The sequence below is a fragment of the Mustelus asterias genome, chromosome 20 (assembly GCF_964213995.1).
Source record: "Mustelus asterias chromosome 20, sMusAst1.hap1.1, whole genome shotgun sequence".
NCBI lineage: Eukaryota > Metazoa > Chordata > Chondrichthyes > Carcharhiniformes > Triakidae > Mustelus > Mustelus asterias.
In genome coordinates, this window is record NC_135820.1 from 72,056,220 (window position 1) to 72,081,751 (window position 25,532).

The window sequence follows — 25,532 nt, forward strand, 5'->3', positions numbered from 1 at the left end:
GACTGATGGCCAGAGAGCTACGAAAAATGTTAGCTGAACAGAAAATGGAAGAGGAGAAAATATGCAGGCAAACAAGACTACTTTTCTAACCACGTCAGCCAATTAATCTACTGAATTGGAATCAATTGCATCTTATACCAGAGAGTTTGAGTTTGAATCACAGGACAATTTTTGATTCCAACAATAAATGCCGACTATTTCAATGAGGGATATCAGGGCTTTAAGACGATAAGACCATAAAATATAGGAGCAGAATTAGGCCATTCGGCCCGTTGAGTCTGCTCCGCCATTCAATCATGGCTGAGAAGTTTCTCAACCCCATTCCCCCATAAGATTGTGACTAAACATTAAACATTACCAAACAAAAACCCATCAATCTCAGTATTAACATTTTCACTCAACCTCTCAGCTTTTTGGGAAAGTTCCAGATTTCTGTGAAGAAGTGTTTCACCGCTGAGCGACCTAACTCCAATTTAAAAATTGTCCCTTGTTGTGTGGACTCTATGTCAAAAACAGAAATATTCAACAAATAAAGTAACCAATATGTTAAATGTGCTCATTAGTTCAATTCCCTTGCCTTTTTTGACTTCTATAAGAAAGAACAGGATAGCACAGGAACAGGCCCTTCGGCCCTCCAAACCTGCGCCAATCAGGATGCCTGCCTAAACTAAAATCACATGCATTCACAGAGACCGTATCCTTCCATTCCCATCCTATTCATCTATCCGTCTAGATGCCCCTTAAATGCCGCTATCGTACCTGCTCCCACCACCTCCCCGGGCAGCGCATTCCGGACATTCACCACCCTCTGTATAAAAAAAACTTGCCTCGCACATCTCCTCTAAACTTTTCCCCACGCACCTTAAACCTATGTCCCCTAATACTGACTTTTCTATCCAAGGAAAGACTATCCACTCTGTCCATGCCACTCATAATCTTGTCAACCTCTATCAGGTCGTCCCTCAACCACCGTTGTTTCAGTGAGAACAAACCGAGTTTATCCAACCTCTCCTCATAGCTAATACCCTCCAGACCAGGCAGCATCCTGGTAAACCTCTTCTGTACCCTCTCCAAAAAGCACCCACATCCTTCTGGTCGTCTGGCGACCAGAATTGTACACAATATTCCAAATGAGGTCTAACTAAGGTTCTGTACAGCTGCAGCATGACCTGCCAATTTTTATACTCACTGCCCCGACCGTTGAAGACAATCAGGCCGTAACCTCACCATTTTGATCCCAGACTGAATCTATGAGCAGGCCAAGTGAAACTAATGGTCTAAATAAAAGAACATGCACATGCATAGATTGTGGTAGCATATTGAAAGGATTAAACCTCTTTACATTTTTTCCTGTGAAGTATGGATAATGTGAACACTTCCTGTAACAATAGAGTCCTTGAATTAGGCCTTGGATTAATATTGCATTAGCAACCAATGCACAGATGGTGATTCATGTGGCAAAGACTCCACTCTCTTAATGAGACGTCTCATTTTTGCTTAAGACCGGGCGTCCAATTCTGGGAATGTGGAATAAGGAAAGGTGCCAGAGTAAAATGAAAGAGCGCTGCACTTTGCTCCATTGTTCCATAATTCAGATTCTTTTGAAGGGAGGTACGCTTACACACTCTAGTCAGCTATCTCATTCGACTCTTTAAAATGATTAGTCAATGGCCAACCACTGCCAAATAAAAAAGCTATTTTGTGCAGAGCTTCTTCCCGTCAGGATTCCTCCGATGGTTTGGCAAATGTACACGGTGAGAAACCAAACCCTCAGTCACCACGTTGGGTTCTTTCATTCATTCACGGGTCCCTGGTGTCGCTGGCTAGGCCAGTATTTATTACCCAATGCTAATTACCCTCGAGAAGGTGGTGGTGAGCCGCTCTCTTGAATCGCTGCAGCCTTAAAGAGTTTACTTTAGCTTATTTATTAGTGTCACAAGTAGGCTTACATTAACACTGCAATGAAGTTACTGTGAAAATCCCCTAGTCGCCACACTCTGACGCCTGTTCCGATACACTGAGCATGGCCAATGCACCTAACCAGCACTTCTTTCAGACTGTGGAAGGAAACCAGAGCACCCGGAGGAAACCCACGCAGGCACGGGGAGAACATGCAGACTCCGTACAGACAGTGACCCAAGTCGGGGATCAAACCTGGGTCCCTGGCGCTGCAAGGCAGCAGTTCTAACCACTGTGACAATTAAAGAGTGCTATTTTCTTAAAACTGCCTGGTTTCAGGGTCAACTGCTAGGAAATACTTATTGAATTTCTAGTCAAAATCTGTGTGTTTGGGTAATGTTTTCGTTCTTTAATGCCACCCGATACCAAAATGTGCTCGTTGTTTCAGGAATGCAGACTGCCAGACACTAACCTTTTCCAAATCGGATATTCTTTATATGCATGACAAGCCAGCAAGTATAAAAGGCCAATTTGATCATGAGACCATCACAGTAACTTCTAACACAGTCCTCATCTGACACACATGCAGCTTTCTTCAAAATCATAGGAGTGTGTGATGTGATGATTTGACGTGATGGGACTTGATGGTTTGAGTTATAAGGAGAGGCTGGACAGACTGGGACTTTTTTCTCTGCAGCGTAGGAGGCTGAGGGGTGATCTTATAGAGGTCTATAAAATAATGAGGGGCACAGATCAGCTCGAGAGTCAATATCTTTTCCCAAAGGTCGGGGAGTCTAAAACTAGAGGGCATAGGTTTAAGGGCGAGAGAAGAGATACGAAAGGGTCCAGAGGGGCAATTTTTTTTCACAGAGGGTCGTGTGTGTCTGAAACGAGCTGCCAGAGGCAGTAGTAGAGGCGGTGTGATTTTGTCTTTTAAAAAGCATTTAGACAGTTACATGGGTAAGATGGGAATAGAGGGATATGGGCCCAATGCGGGCAATTGGGACTAGTTTAGAGGAATAAAAAAGGGAGGCATGGACAAGTTGGGCCGAAGGGCCTGTTTCCATGCTGTAAACCTCTATGATTCTGATGTACCTTTAAGAAAGTTTATTTTAAAAAACATGATTTCTGCAGCTCACAAAGCTTCAGTAATGTCATTGTTGCCGTCTTGACCACGAGTCCTTTTATTGCTACGCAAGCGGTTTAAATGGGGTTGTTTGTGTTTAATCTGGGATAATTTTTATGATCCTGCATTGTTAGGAGGACGGTCATGTGTTTTTGGACAGTTTTTTTTTTCCATTTTCAGTTTGGAGCTGCAGGTTTGAGTTTAAGTTTTAGAACGGACAGCAAGCTAAAAAGTAGTATTTTCCTTCTCTCCCTGTTGTTTTGAAAATTCTGTTGGTTAGCTGAAAAGAAGATCTTGTTTTCCTGAAGGAAAAATTTTCCTGTGAAAATCTGCAGACCCCCCCAAGTCCGTTTGTGTTGCAGCTTTCTGCAGTTTTTCTCCATTTAAATAATACTCTGTTCTTTAGTTCTCCCTTCCAAAATGAACAACTTCACATTTTCCCACATTACACTCCAACTTTGTACACTCCTCTTTGTAAACTGTTTGCATCCCTCTCACAACTTGCCTTTTCACCTATTTTTGTGTCATCTGCGAATTTGGCTACAGTACATTCGCTTCCTTCCTCTAAGTCGTTTATATTGCAAAACAGTTGCGGTCCCAGCACTGATCCCTGTGGAACCCCACCAGTTACAGGCCGCCAACCTGAAAAAGAACGCTTTCCCCCATTTGCTGTTTCCTGCCCATTAGTCAATTCTCTACCCATGCCAATATACTATCTCCAGCCTCATATGGTTTAACCTTTTGTGAGGTACTTTATCAAACACCTTCTGGAAATCCAAACACATCGACTGGTTCCTTCCTATCCGCTCTGGTTGAGACTTCCTCAAAAAATTCCAAAAACGTCTAGCTTTCATTCCATGAGCCTTAACTGAAGTCTGTTATGTGGCACTATATCAAATGCTTTTTGCCATCCTGTACACCACATCAACAGCATTACCTTCATCAATCCTCTTTGTTACCTCTTCAAAAAATTCCAGCAAATTACTGAAACATGATCTTCCCTTTAGAAATCTATATTTGTCCATGTGTCTATTAAATATGACTGTGTGCCAAAGAAGCCAATCCGAGTGTTTCCCAACCGGAAACCATGGATGAACAGGGATGTCCACTGCTTACTAAAGTCCAGCCCTGTGGCATCCAAGTAGGGTGACCCTGACCTATACAAGAAATCCAGATACAATCGGCGGAGAACCAAAGATGCCAGACTGCATTGGGATACCTTTGAACTTGTATAATGTTTGAAATGATACTTGAAACTTGTACATCTGATATGCTAAGTGTAATTTTACAAGATGGCAGTACCAGACCAAGCTAGAGTCCCAGGCTAGCCACACGAACACTCACTGATTATGGCAAGGTCTACACGACATAACAGGCTACAGGGTGAGGACATGTAGAACATAGAACATAAAACAGTACAGCACAGAACAGGCCCTTCGGCCCACGATGTTGTGCCGAGCTTTATCTGAAACCAAGATCAAGCTATCCCACTCCCTATCATCCTGGTGTGCTCCATGTGCCTATCCAATAACCGCTTAAATGTTCCTAAAGTGTCTGACTCCACTATCACTGCAGGCAGTCCATTCCACACCAATGTAGCATTGCACCCTGCCCCAATGAGCTCAACACATTCTATGTTCATTTTGAGCAAGAGGGCAGCGAAAGCACGCCCTCCGCCCCGGAAGCCTTGGCTGAACTGATATTCAAGGTCACCATCACAGACATCAGATCGGCCTTTTTGAAAGCTCACCCATGGAAAGCGCCCAGCCCAGATGAGCACTCAGATCCTGCGCGGACCAGCTGGTGGGAGTATTCGCAGACATCTTTAACCTATCCTTACACCAATCTGAGGTCCCCATTTGCTTCAGGAAGACAACCATCATCCCGGTACCAAAGAAAAGCCAGGCAGCGCGCCTGAACGACTACCGCCCAGTGGCTCTGACATTCACCATTCTGAAGTGTTTTGAATGGTTAGTCAAGGCACGAATCAACTCCGGTTTCCCAGATTGCCTGGATCCAGAAGGGTTTACCTATCGCCGCAACCATCCCACTCTCACCATTCCCAACTTTCGCCCTGTTTATGACAGGTTCCATTTGTGAACACATCTCTGGTGATAATTACTTTGTGTAACCATCACTCAACATACTCCACATCTGACCTTTTAAAGGGAAGGTCATTGATGAAGTTGATGATGGGGTAATCGATCAGCGCTGACCTGAACTGTTAGACCTGGATAGGTTTTCTACAACTGTCTCAACACTGCTGTTAGGCACAGGCAGAAAAAACAAACTCAGGTAGCGTTCCTGTTCATTATCACTACCTGACAGAGTCAGACATGCCATGTGCCTTCCTAATTGCTTGCTGTATCTACACATTAATTTTCTGCAATCCTTGTACAAGAACAATGAAATGCACAGTGGCACAGTGGTTAGCACTGCTGTCTCACAGCGCCAGGGACCCGGGTTCGATTCCCAGGTCACTGTCTGTGCAGAGTCTGCACGTTCTCCCCTTGTCTTTGTGGGTTTCCTCCGGGTGCTCCGGTTTCCTCCCACAGTCCGAAAGACGTGCTGGTTAGGGTGCATTGGCCATGTTAAATCCTCCCTCAGCGTTACCCGAACAGGCGCCGGAGTGCAGCGACAAGGGCATTTTCACAATAACCTCACTGCAGTGTTAATGTCAGCCTATTTGTGACACTAGTAAAATAAATCTGAAGCGAACATTTATTCGTCTGGACTCATAGTTCACTGTGATTCTTATCCCTGATCACAGTCCTTGTACAATTTGGATGATGTTTAAAGACAAAGTGATTTAATTGAAATAGGAAACTGAGGCAGGTCGGTCTTCTATTGCTTTAGATCTTAATCAAGGCCAAGTTTATACATGAACAATACAAAAACAGAGCACTGGTTCTCAATGCAAAACAGCACAAAGGATTCTCTGCTGAATGACTGTGCCAACGTTTCCTTGTTAAAAGATCAGTCAAATGCAACCGCGTGACTGGAACTGGAACGCAAACTTAAGCATGTACAAAAAACAAAACCTCCACATATGCTTGGTCATGTTTTGAACTCAGCAAATCCACAGACTCTCTGGGGAACTGATCTCAATCCTGACTCCAGATGGAGATCAGGGCTTGCTGCTTCCAATCCCTCCCTCCCTCCCTTTGTGTTTCTGCTCTACGTTTGAGCAAAGCACGTTTGTTTTACAGATGATGACTGCACTGCTGCAACGCACTGAGGACGCGAACACACACACACGCAGAGATTATTGTCCTGGAGTTTAACAGCAGGATCTTAAATCACAGAATACGACAATGCAGAAGAGGCCTTTCGGCCCATCGAATTTGCACCGACCACAATCCCACCCAGGCCCTATTCCCGTAACCCCACATATTTACCCTGCTAACACCCCAGACACTAGGGTCAATTTAGCATGGCCAATCTGTTGGAACGTAACCGGTGACAACTTTGTATTGGATGTAATGTGACCAATGGGAACAAGATGTAGGGGTCAGCTGATCCAGTAAACCATGGAACCAATTAGAGTGATGTAATAGTCAGCTGACCAACTATAAATGAGGAACTATGTAGAATTGTGGGGAGCTTGGAGTGGCCCAGGGCGAGGCCCCAAGTTTGGAGTAATGAAGTTTCTTTATTAAACCTTTCTTTGATTTAGAAGTTAGAGTAAGTTTTGTTGTATTTTTATTACCTGCATTTTGAAGAATTCCTTCTGAGGTAACACAAATGCACCTAATCCACATATCTTTGGAGTGTGGGAGGAAACCCACGCAGACATGAGGAGAACGTGCAAACTCCACACAGACAGTGACCCAAGGCCGAATTTGAACCCGGTTCCCTGGTGCTGTGAGGCAGCAGTGCTAACCACTGTGCCACTGTGATGCTCAAAGTGAAGAATATGAACATCGATCCCACGACCTCTCACATGCAAAGCGAGCACCCTACCATTTGAACTAACTCCCCCAATGTTACGGCGTGCCAAGTACTCATCCAGGTACTTTTTAAAGGATGTGAGGCAACCCACCTCCACCACCCTCCCTGGCAATGTGTCTGTGCAGGGTATTGTCAGTATTTGCCTAGATCATGATCACTTAAGGATAAGGTGGGGCTCCAGTCTGTCAGTTACATGTCAATTTTGCGTCCTCTGAATTTATCCAACTTCCTCTTGCTCCAATTTCCCTCTCACTCTCCCGCTGACTTCAGCAGGATAATTCCCCACAGAAGCTCGGTTAGTAACGGATGATCCATCCAAACCATTCTCGTCTGCAGCATTCTGTGGTCCCAGGTGTTTAAGTTTAACAAAATGTGCAGGTTTCGCTCACAGACAAATTTTAAACTGCTTTCAAGGACAATGTCGAAAGAGGAAAATTCAAGATTAAAAATTTTTTAAAATCAGCTTTAAAAACATCATCTGCTTGTTATCTTTCAGAGATTGGAGAAGAAACAGGTGTAAGAACGTATCATGGTTCTGAAAGGATTTAGATTTTAAAAATTAGCTATATGGGGTGGCACGATAGCTCAGTGGTTAGCACTGCTGCTTCACAGCTCCAGGGACCTGGGTTCGATTCCCAGTTTGGGTCATTGTCTGTGTGGAGTTTGCACATTCTCCTCATGTCTGCGTGGGTTTCCTCCGGGTGCTCCGGTTTCCTCCCACAGTCCAAAGATGTGCAGGTTAGGTTGATTGGCCATGCTAAAATTGCCCCTTAGTGTCCTGAGATGTGTAGGTTAGAGGGATTGGTGAGTAAAATATGTAGGGATATGGGGGTAGGGCCTGGGTGGGATTGTGGTCGGTGCAGACTCGATGGGCCGAATGGCCTCTTTCTGTACTGTAGGGTTTCTATGATTTCTATATAGCAGAAATGCAACCCTCATCTAATGAGAGCCCTGCCTTACTGCTCTCCTGAAGGGAATAACTTTCATTGGGAATGATTCCATGGGAAGGACCCTCTATTTCCTCATCAACTGAACTTTTAAAAAGTTTATTTACTAGTGTCACAAGTAGGCTAACATTCACACTGCAATGAAGTTACAGTAAAAATCCCCTAGTCGCCACACTCCGGCGCCTGTACGGGTACACAGAGGGAGAATTTAGCATGTCCAATGCACCTAACCAGCACGTCTTTCAGACTATGGGAGGAAAACTGGAGCACCCGGAGGAATCTCACGCAGACACGGGGAGAATGTGCAGACTCTGCACAGTCAGTCAGTGACCCCCAAGCCGGGAATCCGAACCCAGGTCCTTGGAGCTGTGAGGCAGCAGTGCTAACCACTGCAAACCTTGCTGTGAGGAGGAAGATAGGAACAGAAGCCATTTAGCCCCTTCTGCCTGGAGTTGAACTGTGTGCATTTGCCAAGCAACATCCACATCATCCAATATCCTCCAGCATTGTGAAACCCGAGGACATTAAATATCGGGATAGAGACCTGTTGGGCAGAGTGGGGGTGGGGGCTGAGTTTCACCTTAGCTGTTTCCCAGGCCTATTTTGATTTGATTTATTATTGTTACATGTATTAGCATACAGTGAAAAGTATTGTTTCTTGCGCGCTATACAGACAAAACATACCGTTCATAGATGTATTTATTAGTGTCACAACATTACATTAACACTGCAATGAAGTTATTGTGTAAATCCCCTAGTAGCCACACTCAGGTACACCGAGGAAGAATTTAGCATGGCCAATGCACCCTAACCAACACGTCTTTCAGACTGTGGGAGGAAACCGGAGCACCCGGAGGAAACCCACACAGACACGGGGAGAACGTGCAGACTCCGCACAGACAGTGACCCAAGCCGGGAATCAAACCCAAGTCCCTGGCGCTGTGAAGCAGCAGTGCTCACCACTGTGCCACCGCGCCGCCCCAGTACATAGGGTAGGATGAAAGGAGAGGGTGCAGAATATAATGTTGCAGTTACAGGTAGGGTGAACAGAAAGATCAGCTTCATATATGGTAGGTCCGTTAACATAAGACCATAAGACATAGGAGCAGAATGAGGCCACTCGGCCCATCGAGTCTGCTCCGCCATTCAATCATGGCTGATATTTTTCTCATCCCCATTCTCCTGCCTTTTACCCATAACCCCTGATCCCCTTATTAATCAAGAACCTATCTATCTCTGTCTTAAAGACACTCCTTATTAGAAAGTTTAAAAGGAGTTAGAGTTAAAATTTAAGAACACAGAACAAGAGTGAACGATAGAATTAGAGGGTATGCTGGGGACAGCTCGCAAGAAGTTACCTTGCTGCGGCACCTATATGTCACACCACACAGCCACAAGCAAGTCTGCTCCCACTAGCATTTACTGCAAAGCAGAGACTTGTTTTGGTGCAGTTTGCTGTAAGGTCATGTCGAAATGTTTCATTTATTTTTCTCTCTTCATTGTTTTTTTTTTTAAAAACGGGTTCTTCACGTCAGTTCCTCTGCTCAAAACGCTCAGAGGCGTTTCAAGCAAGGGGCATTGGCCCACAGTGAATACGTCTTTCCGCTGTTTGTAAAGAACCCTGACATTTCAAACCCACTCAACGTCCTGCATCTCCGCACCAGAGGTGCTTTTCCCTGCCCTTTGCTTGGAGGGTAACACTCACCGAATAATCTTAACAAGTTCACTCATGTTGACATGGTCGGGAACTAGGAATTTGGTCTTATCCAGCACAGGCAGCTGTTTCTCCCCCTTGTATCTTTCAATGATCACCTGTTGACAAAACAGATTCAAAGTGAAGATATGGATATACGCAATAACAATCTTTTCTTTCCAAAACAACAATTTAGTAATGTCGCAGAGAATCCATGCATTAGATTGCGCCTTTAATTATTCTTTAATATTCAACAGCGATGCAGAAACTACAGTAGAACCACCAGTATCCTGCAATAGAAGCATAGAATCCCTGCAGTGCGGAAGGAGGCAATTCGGCCCATCGAGTCTGCACCAATCACAATCCCACCCAGGCCCCATCCCCGTAACCCCACATATTTACCCTGCTAATTCCCTGGACATTAAAGGGGCGATTTAGCACGGCCAATCCACCTAACCCCGCACGTCTTTGGACTGTGGAAGGAAACCACGCAGACACGGGGAGAACGTGCAAACTCCACTCACACAGTGACCCGAGCCGGGAATCGAACCCGGGTCCCTGGTCTGTAAGGCAGCAGTGCTAACCACTGTGCCACCGTGCCGCCCTGATCATTGTCAGTTTTCCTACGTTATTGAAGGTGGCTGTTTATTGCATATATGGCCACCCGCTATGTGTTCTAACCCGGCTGTGGAGCCCGACTTCCAATCTGCATGGCCTAACATGGTTTTTTTTGGGAGCTGCCTGTTCTTCCTAGCTTGCCTTTAGTCCTTTGCTGTTTGATCCACGACCGGAGATCGCACCCGAGACAGTTCTGGGTGTTATGTTTCCTCCCAGTCTGTGGTGTACATGCCATCATGGCTCACCTTAAACCTTCATCTTGGTCTACCTCACAGGCGGAGTCCCAAGTTGAAGTTGTGAATGAGGATGTAACCCTCAGTCTCCCTGGAGTCAGCCCCATCCGAGCGGGATACTGATGTGCTTCACTCCCAGACATTCCTATTCTTTGGAGTTCCTCGGTGTTTGGTACTTTGTCCTTCCATTTGATGCCCAGGGTGTTCCGAATGCATCTCATGTGGAACCTAGCCAGTTGCTTTAAATACAGTATGTAGTCCATGTCTCACAGGTATATAGGAAGGTAGCTTTGTACACAGCAAGTTTTGTTGTAAGTTTTATATCTTGTTTCCTCCAGAGACTCCTGCGTCAATGGGCAAATATCAAGCTTGTTCAGGCAATTCTATTTGCCACCTTACAGTCAATGCAGCCAATTGATTTAATCATAGAACCCGTACAATGCAGAACATAGAACATTACAGCGCAGTACAGGCCCTTCGGCCCTCGATGTTGCACCGACCTGTGAAGCCAATCTAAAGCCCCTCTAATCTACACTATTCCAATATCATCCATATGTTTATCCAATAACCATTTGAATGCTCCTAATGTTGACGAGTCCACTACTGCTGCAGGCAGGGCATTCCACGCCCTTACTACTCTCCGAGTAAAGAACCTACCTCTGACATCTGTCCTATATCTCTCACCCCTCAATTTAAAGCTATGTCCCCATGTGTTAGCCATCACCATCCGAGGAAAAAGGCTCTCACTGTCCACCCTATCTAATCCTCTGATCATCTTGTATGCCTCTATTAAGTCACCTCTTAACCTTCTTCTCTCTAACGAAAACAACCTCAAGTCCCTCAGCCTTTCCTCATACGATCTTCCCACCATACCAGGCAACATCCTGGTAAATCTCCTCTGCAGAAGGAGGCCATTCGGCCCATAGAGTCGGCACTGACCACAATCCCGCCCAGGCCCTATTCCTGTAACCCCACATATTTACCCTGCCAGTCCCCCTGACACTAAGGATCAATTTAGCATGGCCAATCAACCTAACCTGCATATCTTTAGACTGTGGGAGGAAACTGGAGCACCCTGAGGAAACCCACGCAGACACGGGGAGAATGTGCAGAATCCACAGACAGTGACCCAATGTCGGAATTGAACCTGGGACCCTGGCATTGTGAGGCAGCAGTGCTAACCATTGTGCCACCGTGCCACCCATTCTGGAGATTGTCTTCCGAGATAGATATCTACAGCTTTCAGAGTTGTGTCATTGACAGTTCTGGTAGATGTGGTATACATGATGTGGAGATGCCGACGTTGGACTGGGGTAAACACAGTACAATGTGTTTAGATGTGGTATAGTCAGGAGTTCTGTGGCGATTGGAGTATCGAGTATAAAAGTTGGAGTGTTATGGTAAGGTTATATAAGGCATTGGTGAGGCCGAATTTGGAGTATTGTGTACAGTTTTGGTCACCTAGTTACAGGAAGGATGTAAATAAGGTTGAAAGAGTGCAGAGAAGGTTCACAAGGATGTTGCCGGGACTTGAGAAGCTGAGTTACAGAGAGAGATTGAATAGGTTGGGACTTTATTCCCTGGAGCGTAGAAGATTGAGGGGAGATTTGATAGAGGTGTATAAGATTTTGATGGGTATAGATAGAGTGAATGCAAGCAGGCTTTTTCCGCTGAGGCTAGGGGAGAAAAAAACCAGAGGGCATGGGTTAAGGGTGAAAGGAGAAAAGTTTAAAGGGAATATTAGGGGGGGCTTCTTCACGCAGAGAGTGGTGGGAGTGTGGAATGAGCTGCCGGATAAAGTGGTAAATGCGAGGTCACTTTTAACATTTAAGAAAAACTTGGACCGTTCATGGATGAGAGGGGTGTGGAGGGATATGGTCCAAGTGCAGGTCAGTGGGACTAGGCATAAAATGGTTCGGCACAGACAAGAAGGGCCAAAAGGCCTGTTTCTGAGCTGTAATTTTCTATGGTTCTATTGGAAGAGTGTCTGTCTTCCTTAAACTGATGGTTTGCCTATCATCATCAACCACTTTTGAAAGATGCCCACGATCCTTTAAGATCACACTCGCAGTGTGATATAGGGGCACAGTTTTCAGCAAGTAGCAATTCCTGTATCATTATCTCGGAGACCTCAGATGAAGATTTCAAGTTCTCCCGGATTGAAGAGATTCCCATCCGTTCCGATTTGAATGTATATTCCATCAAAAGTCTCAGAAAAGCATAGCAGTGAAGTATATTCTGAAGCATACATGGACCATGGCACACTCCTGCTTCAGACCATTGTTAAGACAGTGGAGGTCAGTGTCTTCACCACTGTCAGTTACTCTGGCCATCATTCTATTATGAAACGACTACATCAGATTTCCAGCTCTATCAGGACATCCATGTTTGTCTAAGGCTTTGCGCAAGGTTTCTCTATTTAATGTGTCAAAGGTCTTTGTCTGATCAACAAATGCACAGTCAAGTAATTTCTCTTTCATTTGCCACAGGGGGAACATCATATTGCAAGTTGTCTTTCCTGAACCCACCGGATATTGGAGGGTTATTATCACAGAACAGAGAACAGAGAACAGTACAGCACCGGATCAGGCCCATCGGCCCACAATGCTGAGCCGAACATGATGCCAATTGAAACTAATCCTTTCTGCCTGCCCTTGGTCCATAGCCCTCTATAGTATATCAAAGAACAAAGAAAATTACAGCACAGGAACAGGCCCTTCGTCCCGCCAAGCCTGCAGACCATGCTGCCCGACTGAACTAATACCACCTACCCTATAGGGGACCACATCCCTCTATTCCCATGTACCTGTTAAGACCCCACCTTAAAAGTCACTACTGTATCTGCTTCCACTACCTCCCCCAGCAGCGAGTTCCAGGCACCCACCACCCTCTGTGTAAAAAACATACATCTCCTTTAAATCTTGCACCTCGGACCTTAAACCTATGCCCCCCAGTAATTGACTCTACCACCCTGGGAAAAAGCCTCTGACTATCCACTCTGTCCATGCCCCTTGTAATCTTCTAGACCTCTATCAGGTCGCCCCTCAACCTCCGTCGTTCCAGTGAGAACAAACCGCGTTTCTCCAAATTCTCCTCATAGCTAATGCCCTCCATACCAGGCAACATCCTGGTAAATCTTTTCTGTATCCTCTCCAAAGCCTCCACACCCTTCTGGTAGTGTGGCGACCAGAATTGAATATTATATTCCAAGTGCGGCCCAACTAAGGTTCTATAAAACTGCAACATGACTTGCCAATTTTTAAACTCAATGTCCCGGCTGATGAAGGCAAGCATTTAAAGTAAAGTTTTAAAGTTTATTTATTAGTCACAAGCATTAACACTGCAATGAAGTTACTGTGAAATTCCCCTCGTCGTCACACTCTGACGCATGTCGGGGTCAATGCATCTAACCAGCACGCCTTCCAGACTATGGGAGGAAACCGGAGCACCCAAAGGAAACCCACGCAGACACGGGGAGAACGTGCAAACTCCACACAGACAGTGACCCAAGCTGGGAATCAAACCCGGGTCCCTGGCGCTGTGAGGCAACAGTGCTAACCACTGCGCCACCGTGCCGCCCACCATGCCGTATGCCTTCTTGACTACCTTCTCCACCTACGTTGCCACTTTCAGTGACCTGTGTACCCAGATCCCTCTGCCTATCAATATCAGTATATAAATTTTGACCGTACACATAATAAGCCCTTGGGCATAGGAATGTGAACCAACACAAAACAAAGGCATTTAACCTTTTATAGGCCATGAGGTTGAGACAGGAGGAGATTGGGGATAATGGACTGGGGCAATAAGGCAGCTTCTCATAGAACAAAGAACAAAGAACAATACAGCACAGGAACAGGCCCTTCGGCCCTCCAAGCCCACGCCGCTCCCCGGTCCAGGATTGAATCCTGAATCCAGGATCCCCGCCCAATTTTCCAGCCTATCTACATCCTAATATCCTATCCACCGAGCTGTCCCTCACAGCTACGATGCTTTGTTCATCACAACCTATTAACTCACCCCCACCCCCCCATTCCAGACCATGTGATCTCCAGGGAGAGGCGAAAACCCAGAGTGAAAACCCCAGGGCCAATATGGGGAAAAAAAATCTGGGAAATTCCTCTCCGACCCCCTGAGGCGATCGAAACGAGTCCAGGAGATCACAATGGCCCTGATCGGAAAATGCTTCCCAACCCTATTCATTTCCACTTCTGCTTTACGAACACCATCTGAATTCCCTGCCCCCGAGACAGGTTCCCAACTATCCGCAGTCTCGCTCTGTACTGGCACCAGCGTGGCGTTTTGCTTCAAGAGATCTCTGGCACATGATTGGGGAGGCCGGTTACTGACGAGGGTCCCACTATTTCACAATACCTGATGTCCCCAGTGAAATTTGTAACTGCAGTCCATGGAGTCCTTAGGCTACAAGATTGACCACAGAGCTCTGAGCTATTTGTGTTCATACTTTGTTTTGATTGTTCTTGTTAAATTATTGTTGGTTTGGCAGTTTAATTCATTGTTGTTTTATTAGCAGATAATCCTAAACCTTGGTTGGTGTTGACAACTTGAGCCACATGCAAGTTGAAGTATTTCAATGTCATGGTCCACAAGGTTCTGTGAACACTCAGGTGCCAACCCTGTTGAGCAATATTTGAACAGCACTGCAGGAATTGCCAACCAAGAGTGAATGGTCTTAAATTACAACATGTTATGACTTTAATATCTCCAGTCAGCAAAATGTTGACAAAACACGTTTGCTGGTGCAGGCTCAGGAAGGAGAGGGACTAATACTTCAGTTTAACAATCATCTTCAACTTCATTTAAAGGGCAAAAAAGTATGATCCAAGAAAGACATCAGACTTGGAAACTTTAGTGAGATCTGGCTTTGGTCAGAACTGTGGACATGATGTGGAGATGCCGGCGGTGGACTGGGGTAAACACAGTAAGAAGTTTAACAACACCAGGTTAAAGTCCAACAGGTTTATTTGGTAGCAAAAGCTACCAAATAAATGTGTGGCTTTTGCTACCAAATAAACCTGTTGGACTTTAACCTGGTGTTGTTAAACTTCTTACAGAACTGTGGACCCAGTGTTCCACACATTCCTCTTCTACAAGGTGATGCTGAGATGAGATAGTCTGGGACCAGGCAGCTTTGCGAAACCAGTTCATAGAATCCCTACCAGCAGAAGGAGGCCATTCAGCCCATTAACTCTTTGATTTGGTTTATTATTGTCACATGTATTGAGATACAGTGAAAAGTATTGTTTCTTGTGCGCTATACAGACAAAGCATACCATTCATAGAGTACATAGGGGAGAAGGAAAGGAGAGAGTGCAGAATGTTGTGTTACAGTCATAGCTGGGGTGTAGAGAAAGATCAATCTAATATCCATTCAAAGGTCTGATGGCAGCAGGGAAGGAGCTGTTCTTGAACCGGTCGGTACGTGATCTTAAGAATTTTGTATCTTTTTCCCGACGGGAGAAGGTGGAAGAGAGAATGTCCGGGGTCCTTAATTGTGCTGCTTTTCCGAGGCAGCGGGAAGTGTAGACAGAGTCAATGGGCAGGAGGCTGGTTTGCGGGATGGACTGGGATACGTTCACAACCCTTTGTTGTCTGCATCAACTCTCTGAAAGGGTATCTTACCCAGGCTCTATCCCCATAACCCCATGGATTTACCCCACTAATCCCCCTAACCTACACATCTTGGGACCCTAAAGGGCAATTTTAGCACGGCCAATCAATCTAATCCGCACATCTTTGGACTGTGGGAGGAAACCGGAGCACCCGGAGGAAACCCACGCAGACACGGGGAGAACGTGCAGACTCCGCACAGACAGTGACCCGAGCCCGGAATTGAACCCGGGTCCCTGGCGCTGTGAGGCAGCAGCGCTAACCACCAACAGTTAACGGAGCTCATGACATTCAAATTATAGTCTCAGAGAGACAGATGGTGGTTGAATGTATCCTCTCATCTTGTTATGTCGCTACGCAAGCCAAAGTTTAGCCAGAACCTAAAGTAAGAGGAATAAGAATATTACCTTTGACCTAATGCTACATTGGCCTCACCTGACGGAGGAGCAATGCTCCAAAAGCTTCAAATAAACCTGTTGGACTATAACCTGTTGTTGTATGGCCTCTCATCATAGAATCCCGATAGTGCAAAAGGAAGCCATTTAGCCCATCGAGTTTGCACCCAACCACAATCCCACCTGGGCCCTATTCCCGTAATCCCACATATTCACCCTGCCAATCCTCCTAACAATAGGGTCAATTCAGCATGACCAATCAACCGCACATCTTCGGACTGCAGAAGGAGCACCCGGAGGAGACCCACGCAGACACGAGGAGAGTGTGCAAACTCCACACAGACAGTGACCCACGCAAGGCCGGGATTGAACCCGGGTCCCTGGCACTTTGAGGCAGCTGTGCTAACCATTATGCCATCGTGCTGCCCACCTTGTCATCTTGTGCACCCCAGTCCAACACCAGCGTCTCCACAACATACACAAATAAAGATATTGGAACCCATCTGAACAAGGGACAGGAAATAAATTCTCTGCCCAATGCGGACAATCGCTGGGAATGGGGGTGGGAAATTCTTTTTGGGTCATTATTGGGCAAGGGCCAGTTATTGGGCGATGGTTATTACGGAGGTCTGGTCCGTTCAGTGTATTTTAAACATTTGTGCAGGGTAAACGGTACGCATACTGCAATGGCGCTAAACGTCATTCTCCTGCTTACTTCACAGCTGATGAGAAAGGTGTGTGATGCATACTGCTCAGGGGTTGAACTGCAGTGTGGCTGCACAAATGGCCATGCTTCTCTCTGCGCATAGTTTCTGTGGATCGCTGGATTATTACAAAGAGCTGGACCTTCATGTATCTGCCATATTCTATCGAGCTAAGTAAGTACGCTGCTCAACATCAAGACTTGAATCATAGAATCCCGACAGTGTAGGAGGCCATTCGGCCCATCGAGCCTGCACTGACAACAATCCCACCCAGGCCCTATCCCCGTAACCCCATGTATTTACCCTGCTAGCTCCCCGACACCAACGGGCAATAATGGCCAATGTGTTCAACAGATGTAAAGGTCTAACTGTAGGTCACCGTGCTAAGGCTTTCTCATCACTGATAGGGCACAGAATATTGGTATGAATGCCACACTCATATTCTATCAAGAATAAAGTTTTAAATTTATTTATTAGTGTCACGAGTCGGCTTGCATTAACACTGCAATGACGTTACTGTGAAAATCCCCTAGTTGACACAATCCGGCACCAGTTTGGATACACTGAGGGGGAATTTAGCCAATGCATCTAACTGGCACGTCCTTCAGACTATGGGAGGAGACTGGAGCGCCCGGAAAAAACCCACACAGACATGGGGAGAACGTGCAGACTCCGCCCAGACAGTGACCCAAGCCAGGAATTGTACCTGGGCCCTGTCACTGTGAGACAGCAATGCTAACCACTGTGTTGCCCCAATGGGGAGTGTGCCATTCAGCCCCTCTACCCTGTTCTGTCCTTCAATTAAATCATGGCACCCACAAACTCTCAGATTGACACCCAATTTTGGCCTCGTCATTAATAGGTACACCCATTGACGACAGTGACTCATCCAGGGAGAGGGACAGTTCTATAAACACCACCAAATGATAAAGTCTTTCTTCAGCTGAAGGTTAAATTTTCCATAGAATAGAATCCATAGAATCCCTACAGTGAAGGAGGCCATTCGGCCCATCAAGTCTGTACTGACCACACCCAGGCCCTATTCCCATAACCCCATGTATTTACCCTTTAATCCCCCTGATACTAAGATCAATTTACCATGGCCAATCAACCTAACCCACACATCTTTGGAGTGTGGGAGGAAACCAGAGCACCCAGAGGAAACCCACGCAGACACGGGGAGAACATGCAAACTCCACACAGACCCGAGGCCGGGATTGAACCCAGGCCTCTCGCGCTGTGAGGCAGCAGCGCTAATCACTGTGCCACAGCGCCGCCCCAACCACTGTAATTTTGGAGGGAGGTGGGGACAAGGGTTAAGAGCAAAATGTTATTCCTCGTAAGTATAGTTACCAGCAAGGATTACAAATGCTGACTTTCCCTCACCAACCATCTCCTCCCTAGACCCAGAAACAAAAAAGGCCAACTATAAACAAAACCTTTAAAAAAAAAAGTTCTAAAATTTCAAGCTTGCCCCAAATTCTCAAAACGCTACCACACCTGTACCCCCAAAACCCCCCCAAAGTTCACCCAAAGAACACAGTCATATCAAACTCGAATTAAACCAACACTGAAATGTACAGTCTGTCTACCAAGAGTCTCTTTAAGACTAGCTCCCAACACACAAAGAGTGCAATAAGCAAACTATGTGATTTTAAAAATATTCTGCTGGCCAAGGGTTAAAGAGAGCCCTATTCCCCACTGATGTGTTGCTGTCTTGGACTGGGGGTTGTGATGTCCTGGCTATCATTTAGTTCTATTGTGTTGGGAGCTACCATGACTTAAGCTTCCTACCCGAAACGCAATGCGGTAAAAAGCCATGATGTAATGCTCTCTCTCGCTCTCCCTCTGCTTTATTGACAGTCGGGGATTCAGTTCCACCTGTTAGCTCCAAGTCTGCAGAGCGCAGCCTGGGCGGAGAGTCGCTGCAGTTAATTGACCAGCGCCCGGGGAGGGAGGCGGCTACACTGAGACTACAGGGACAGCCAACGCACACACACACACACACACACACAGTCACTCCATGTTTCACAGACCCACCAAGTAAATACATTCAAATACCATTTAGACCCGTGTACAGTAAGCCACAACTCGCAACAAAACAACAATGTCCGCCCCACCTTCGCAAATGCTCCCTCATCCCCATTCAGCCTTTAGGCTGTCAACTGAAAAGTAATGATTCCCGCAGAATGATGCAGCACGGAAGGCTATTCTGCCCATCGCCTCTGTATTAGATCTTATCTGAATTAGTCCCACCTCTCCCCCTCCTTCTGAGGTCAGTCATTCCTTCTTCTACAGTGGGTTTTAAAGTCATGTCAAACACATAGAATCCCAACAGTGCAGAAGGAGGCCATTCGGCCCATCGAGTCTGCACCGACCACAATTCCACCCAGCTTTGACAAAGGGTCCTCTGGACTCGAAACGTCAGCTCTTTTCTCTCCTTACAGATGCTGCCAGACCTGCTGAGATTTTCCAGCATTTTCTCTTTTGGTTTCACAATTCCACCCAGGCCCTATCCCCACAACCTCATGAATTTTACCCTAGCTAGTCCCCCTGACACTAAGGGGCAATTTAGCATGTCCGATCCACCTAACCCACACATCTTTGGGCTGTGGGAGGAAACTGGAGCACCCGGAGGAAACTCACGCAGACACTGTGAGAACGTGCAGACTCCGCACAGACGGTGATCCAAGCCGAGAATCGAGGTAGCAGTGCTAACCACTGTGCCACATACATTCTTCTAATTCCGCCCCCCCCCCAAAAATAGTCTTCTTTGACAATCAACTCCATCGCCCCATTGAAGTAAAATTTAGAGTTCAACTCTGACCATAGGGAAGAAAGGCCACTTACCGGTATCTTGTTAGGATGCTGGTCTCTGATTTGTTGAACTTCTTTGATTCGATCAGCTGTGCCACAAATAGAAAGAAAAGTCAGGCAAATTATTCTGAACTCAGCTATCACTGGGAAAGCTGATTTCTTTAGTTCAGTTGCATTGAGAGAAATGAGGTGCATCTCACACACTATCCTTGGGTCATTACAGGATACAATCTGTGCTGCTTGCAGGTTGTACAGGGCCTTGAGGGAGCTCAGTCCAGCAGCACATTAGCAATGGTTGAGAGGGCGAGATCCTTTTCCTTGAGGCAGGTAAAGCGGGTGGTCCAGGTCAGTGGGCACTCCACGAGGGTAAGATGTGGGCATTGTCACACCCTCCCAAAGCACTGGCGGTGCTTAGGGTTTCTCTTAGTCAAACTGATTAGATATTAGATATAGCTCTTAGGGCTAAAGGGATCAAGGGATATGGGGGGGAAAAGCAGGGATCAGGATATTTAATTTGATGATCAGCCATGATCAAAATGAATGGCGGAGCAGGCTCGAGGGGCCGAATGGCCTCCTCCTGCTTCTAGTTTCAATGTTGAGATCAGTTCAGTGGAGGGGAGGGGGGAGGAAATAGGGTGGGTCTGTAGAAAGGGGTGAACAACACCAGTTGTGTGTACAGCTCCTGTACCACGGGGCTATGTCCTTGGTTCCTTGGCGAGGTTTGAGCAGGCAGGGAGGGGCTCCACATCACAAGAATGCATTTGGGAGAAGGGTAGAGAGGGAGTAAGGAAAGGAAGGTGTTTCAGGAGCTCGGTAGCCTCTCGATTCTCAATCAGTAAGGCTGAAGGCAGCCACATCAACAAAATGCAATGAACCAGTAAATGTCAACAACACTCACATTCTTGGCAATTTCAACTCCCAAGCTGCAATGGGCCCTGTCACATTAAAAGTAAAACTTCCCCAATATTTCAGCATTTATACGATGGATTTGGTAATAGGTAGTAAAATCTGGCAGTTAAACAATAAAAGGACAAGTGTTACATTGTAGTCGAATTATTGGACCACTGGCAAGCAATATTACAGGCAGAATTACAATATTAACGTGCATTAGTGAGGAATGTGTTTATGCCTTCTGTGGAAGGAAGGGCAAAATGGGGTACAGTTCTGCAAGTCACAATCTAGTTAATCTAGTAAAAAAAAACTTAAATTAGATATCAGCATTAAACTGATCTGGGTTTTACCTAAGACTGGAAACTATGGGCCAATATTTGCCATTTGAATTCATATTGAAGGAACAAAAGCCAAGGTCCAACTCCATGAGAGACAACCTTTCTCACACTAGGCCTCACTCAGTAACTGATGTAGAATAATTATAGAGTCATAGAGGTTTACAGCATGGAAACAGGCCCTTTCGGCCCAACTTGTCCATGTTGTTCAGGGTTTTTTAACCCCGAAGCTAGTCCCAATTGCCCGCGTTTGACCCATATCCCTCTATACCCATCATACCCATGTAACTGTCTAAACGCTTTTTAAAAGACAAAATTGCACCCGCCTCTACTACTACCTCTGGCAGCTCGTTCCAGACACTCACCACACTCTGTGAAATAATTGCCCCTCTGGACCCTTTTGTATCTCTCCCCTCTCACCTTAAACCTATGCCCTCTAGTTTTAGACTCCCCCTACCTTTGGGAAAAGATATTGACTATCTAGCTGATCTATGCCTCTCATTATTTTATAGACCTCTATAAGATCACCCCTAAGTCTCCTACGCTCCAGAGAAAAAAGTCCCAGTCTACCCAGCCTCTCCTTATAACTCAAACCACCAAGTCCGTGTAGCATCCTAGTAAATCTTGTTTAAATCCCCCAACACCTTTGTCTGACAGATTAGTGCGGGAAGTCCAGATAATTTCTTCTTAAATGTCCGTACCATCTCAGAAGATGAAAACACATTGAAATCTCAGTCTCTCTGAGGCACTCAAGGCCAAACCCCTAACCTGCTCCTAATTAATAACAATAAATACACAGCGTGCATTGCACCATCTGTCACACCCCTTTAACTTAAACTGGCTCCACATCAGTTTTGAAAATATTATAAATTAGTTTTTTGGAAAAAAATCTAATTAAATCAAAGGTCCCGCAGTTAAATGAATGGTAGAAAAAACACTTCCTGGTCAGTAACTATTTTGATTTACAAATACATACCAAACATGCAATTGAAGTTAAACAGAAAATAATCTCTGCAATCAAACCAGGGTACAAGTTGCCCTTGGATTTGAAAGTAAATATACAAGAACGTCTGGCTAAATGCAAAACAAAACAGCGCATTATATACAAGGGCCCTCCCTAGCGTTTATTGTAGCGACGAACTATCATTTAGGTTTTTATAAACACCTATTTTTGAACAGATTATTCAACAGGGGAATGACTGATTTTTTAAAAGCTAAATTACGCATTGTTAAGTTAGAAAAAAAAACCGAATGGGGCGCTCAAGAAGGAGGTAAGTCTCTTTGTTATTAAAACAGTGTTTTTTAAAAATGGACAAATTTACTGTAAAATGGCTTCCAACGTGTGAACAACAACAACAACAACAGAATCCACATCCCTTAGAAAGCCCTATCCCAGGAATTATGAGGATAGCTCCGGACACAACTGAAGCCCTGGGGATTCACAGTATGGACAGGTCGAGAACAGGGATGAAATCATAATCGAGGTTCATTTCAATGGGAGATGGGACATGGAAAGATGTGTGCGTTTGGCTGCTAATGCACTGTCCTCAGGCTCCTCGGGATCTCAGGGAGAGAGAGAGAGAGAGAGCTTTCTCTTTGTTAGGCACTTTTAGGAGACGGTTTCCTTTTTTGTTGCCTACAACTGATCGCCCTCTCTCTCTCCCTCCCTCCGTCTCTTATATTTCTTCCTCCCTTTCCTGAGTCGGATCTGCCTGTCCTCCCAACAGCTGTTTAACTGAGTCCACACCAGTATCACCCCCCCACAGTCAGCTGAGAGAAGGTCAAAGGCAAAAAAAAACAAAACGAGAGAGAGAGAAGGAAAACAGCCCCGCAAGAAGAAGGAGAGAGAGAGAGACATACACCAAGGATTCTTCCCTGGCTGCTATACTTTCTCCCATTCCTGTTTCTCCCTCTTGGATCTCCTCTCTCTCCTCTCCCCCCATTCCCCCACTGTACTTACCGAAGCTTCTCCTCTGTTTGAATGACTTGTCAGAAGGCATTTTTGTGAGCAGGAGAACCCCGAGAATGATCAGCTGAAGCAGAGGGTGCAGTTCCTGATGTAGCCAAACACAGGGCGATGTAACAAACCGGATCACGTGAACACTTTGACGTCAACGCAAAAGGATACTTCAAGGGGAGGGGGGGTGGCTGAAAGTGACAGGTTCGCCAATGTTAATTTACCCCCTTTCCACACTCACACAGAGGGGAAGGTGCCGGAGACAAACATCCCTCCTCCTGCTGTTTGTTCCGTTAAAGTCCAGCCGTTGAACTGCATTCGAACACACACACACAACGATCTTATTATATTTCAAAGTCACTCGGGTCACATCACATCAACAACAAATGGGATTGTTACAGTTACCCTAATGAGATCTGTCGAGGTTTTAATCTTGACAGAACTTGGTCGGCAGAAAGTTTGTGCTTTCAAGGATTGCAATTGTGAAAATTATCCCACCACCCCGCCACTGAATAGATTTTGACCATCTTGTCTTATCGATAATTTTAATTTAGCCCTGTAGTTTTTTTCTCCTCTCTGGCGATTCAATATTTGCATTATTTACTGTTTATCCTGACCAAACTGCCATTCTCCATAATGCCCAGCGAATCCCAAACTCTGCTGCCCTGGATCCCTCCTCCATTCACACATTGTCCCTACACATGCTGATTTACATTAAAGCTTTTTTAAAAATGTTCTTTATTAGTGTCACAAGTAGGCTTACATTAACACTGCAATGTAGATACTGTGAAAATCCCCTAGTCGTCACACTCCGGCACCTGTTCGGGTACACGGAGGGAGAATTTTTAGCATGGCCAACGCGCCTAACCAGCACGTCTTTCAGACTGTGGGAGGAAACCAGAGTATCCAGAGGAAACCCACGCAGACACGGGGAGAACGTGCAGGCTCCACACGGACAGTTACCCAAGCCGGGAATTGAACCGAGGTCCCTGGTGCTGTGAGGCAGCAGTGCTAACCACTGTGCCGTTAGCTTCCCATACCTATTTCCACTACTACCCTCTTCCCCACGAAAGTTTTAAAGTTGATTTATTAGTGTCACGAGTAGGCTTACATTAACAGTGCAATGAAGTTACTGTGAAAATCCCCCAGTCGCCACACTCCGGCGCCTGTTCGGGTATACTGAGGGAGAATTTTTAGCATGGCCAATGCACCCTAACCAGCACGTCTTTTGGACTGTGGGAGGAAACCGGAGAACCAGGAGGAAACCCACGCAGACATGGGGAGAATGTGCAGACTCCACATAGATAGTGACCAAATTGAACCACGGTCCCTGGCACTGTGAGGCAGCGGTGTTAACCACTGCGCCACCGTGCTGCCCACAGCGCCACCGTGCCACCCATTGTGCCACCGTGCTGCCCACTGCACCACCGTGCCACCCATTGTGCCACTGTGCTGCCCACTGCGCCACCGTGCCACCCATTGTGCCACGCACATCTGTCCAATGTAAACCGGCACTTTCCATACGATGCTAATAAACGACATGACTGAAGTAGTTTGATGGACTTACATAAAGATGTTTCCATTTTGGGGGAGGCAAGAGCTGGATGACACAAATGAAAGATTGTCAAGATTGTCATTAATAAATCCAATAGAGAAATCAGCAGAAACTTCTTTATCCAAAGAGTGATTCGTTAGAATGCAGAACTCGCTGCTAAAAATATCACCACTGTGCTGCTATCCTCTTAAGAAGGCAGCGAGATAAATATTTTCACCCAAGAATACAGGGTGTGAATGCCATTGACAAAGCTTATTGCCCAGTCCTAACTGCCCTTGAGAAGGTGGTGGTGAGCCACCTTCTTGAACCACCACAGTCAATGTAGTTGAGGTACTATACACCCTCAATGTTGTTTTTCTGTAGCAATTTGATACAATTTGACTGACTTACAAGGAGTTTTAGAAAGCAATTCAGAGTCAAGCACATTACTGTAGATCTGTTGCCACATGTGCCAGAGATAGCACAGTGGCACAGTGGTTAGCACTGCTGCTTCACAGCGCCAGGGACCCGGGTTCGATTCCTGGCTTGGGTCACTGTGTGGAGTTTGCACGTTCTCCCCGTGTCTGCATGGGTTTCCTCTGGGTGTTCTAGTTTCCTCCCATAGTCCAAAAATGTGTGCGTTAGGTGGATTGGCCATGCTTTTAAAGTTTATTTATTAGTCACAGGTAAGGCTTACATTAACACTGCAATGAAGTTACTGTGAAATTCCCCTAGTCGCCACAGTCCGGCGGTGCCTGTTCGGGTCAATGCACCTAACCAGCACGTCTTTTCAGAACGTGG

The 25,532-nt window shown here is 45.9% G+C and overlaps 1 protein-coding gene across 1 annotated transcript in view; it reads right to left on the reverse strand.

Annotated features, from left to right (window-relative positions):
• Window positions 1–23,551, reverse strand: part of LOC144508622 (microtubule-associated protein 1 light chain 3 alpha) — a 45,955-nt gene extending 22,404 nt beyond the window's left edge. Inside the window, exons 1-3 of the mRNA XM_078236817.1 lie at window positions 23,201–23,551; window positions 20,048–20,103; window positions 9,629–9,735 (exon numbers count right to left, since the gene is read on the reverse strand). Coding sequence (XP_078092943.1) covers window positions 9,629–9,735; window positions 20,048–20,103; window positions 23,201–23,240 — 203 coding nt within the window. The 5' untranslated portion in view covers window positions 23,241–23,551. The remainder of the gene's footprint in view (window positions 1–9,628; window positions 9,736–20,047; window positions 20,104–23,200) is intronic.
• Between the last annotated feature and the right edge of the window lie 1,981 nt (window positions 23,552–25,532).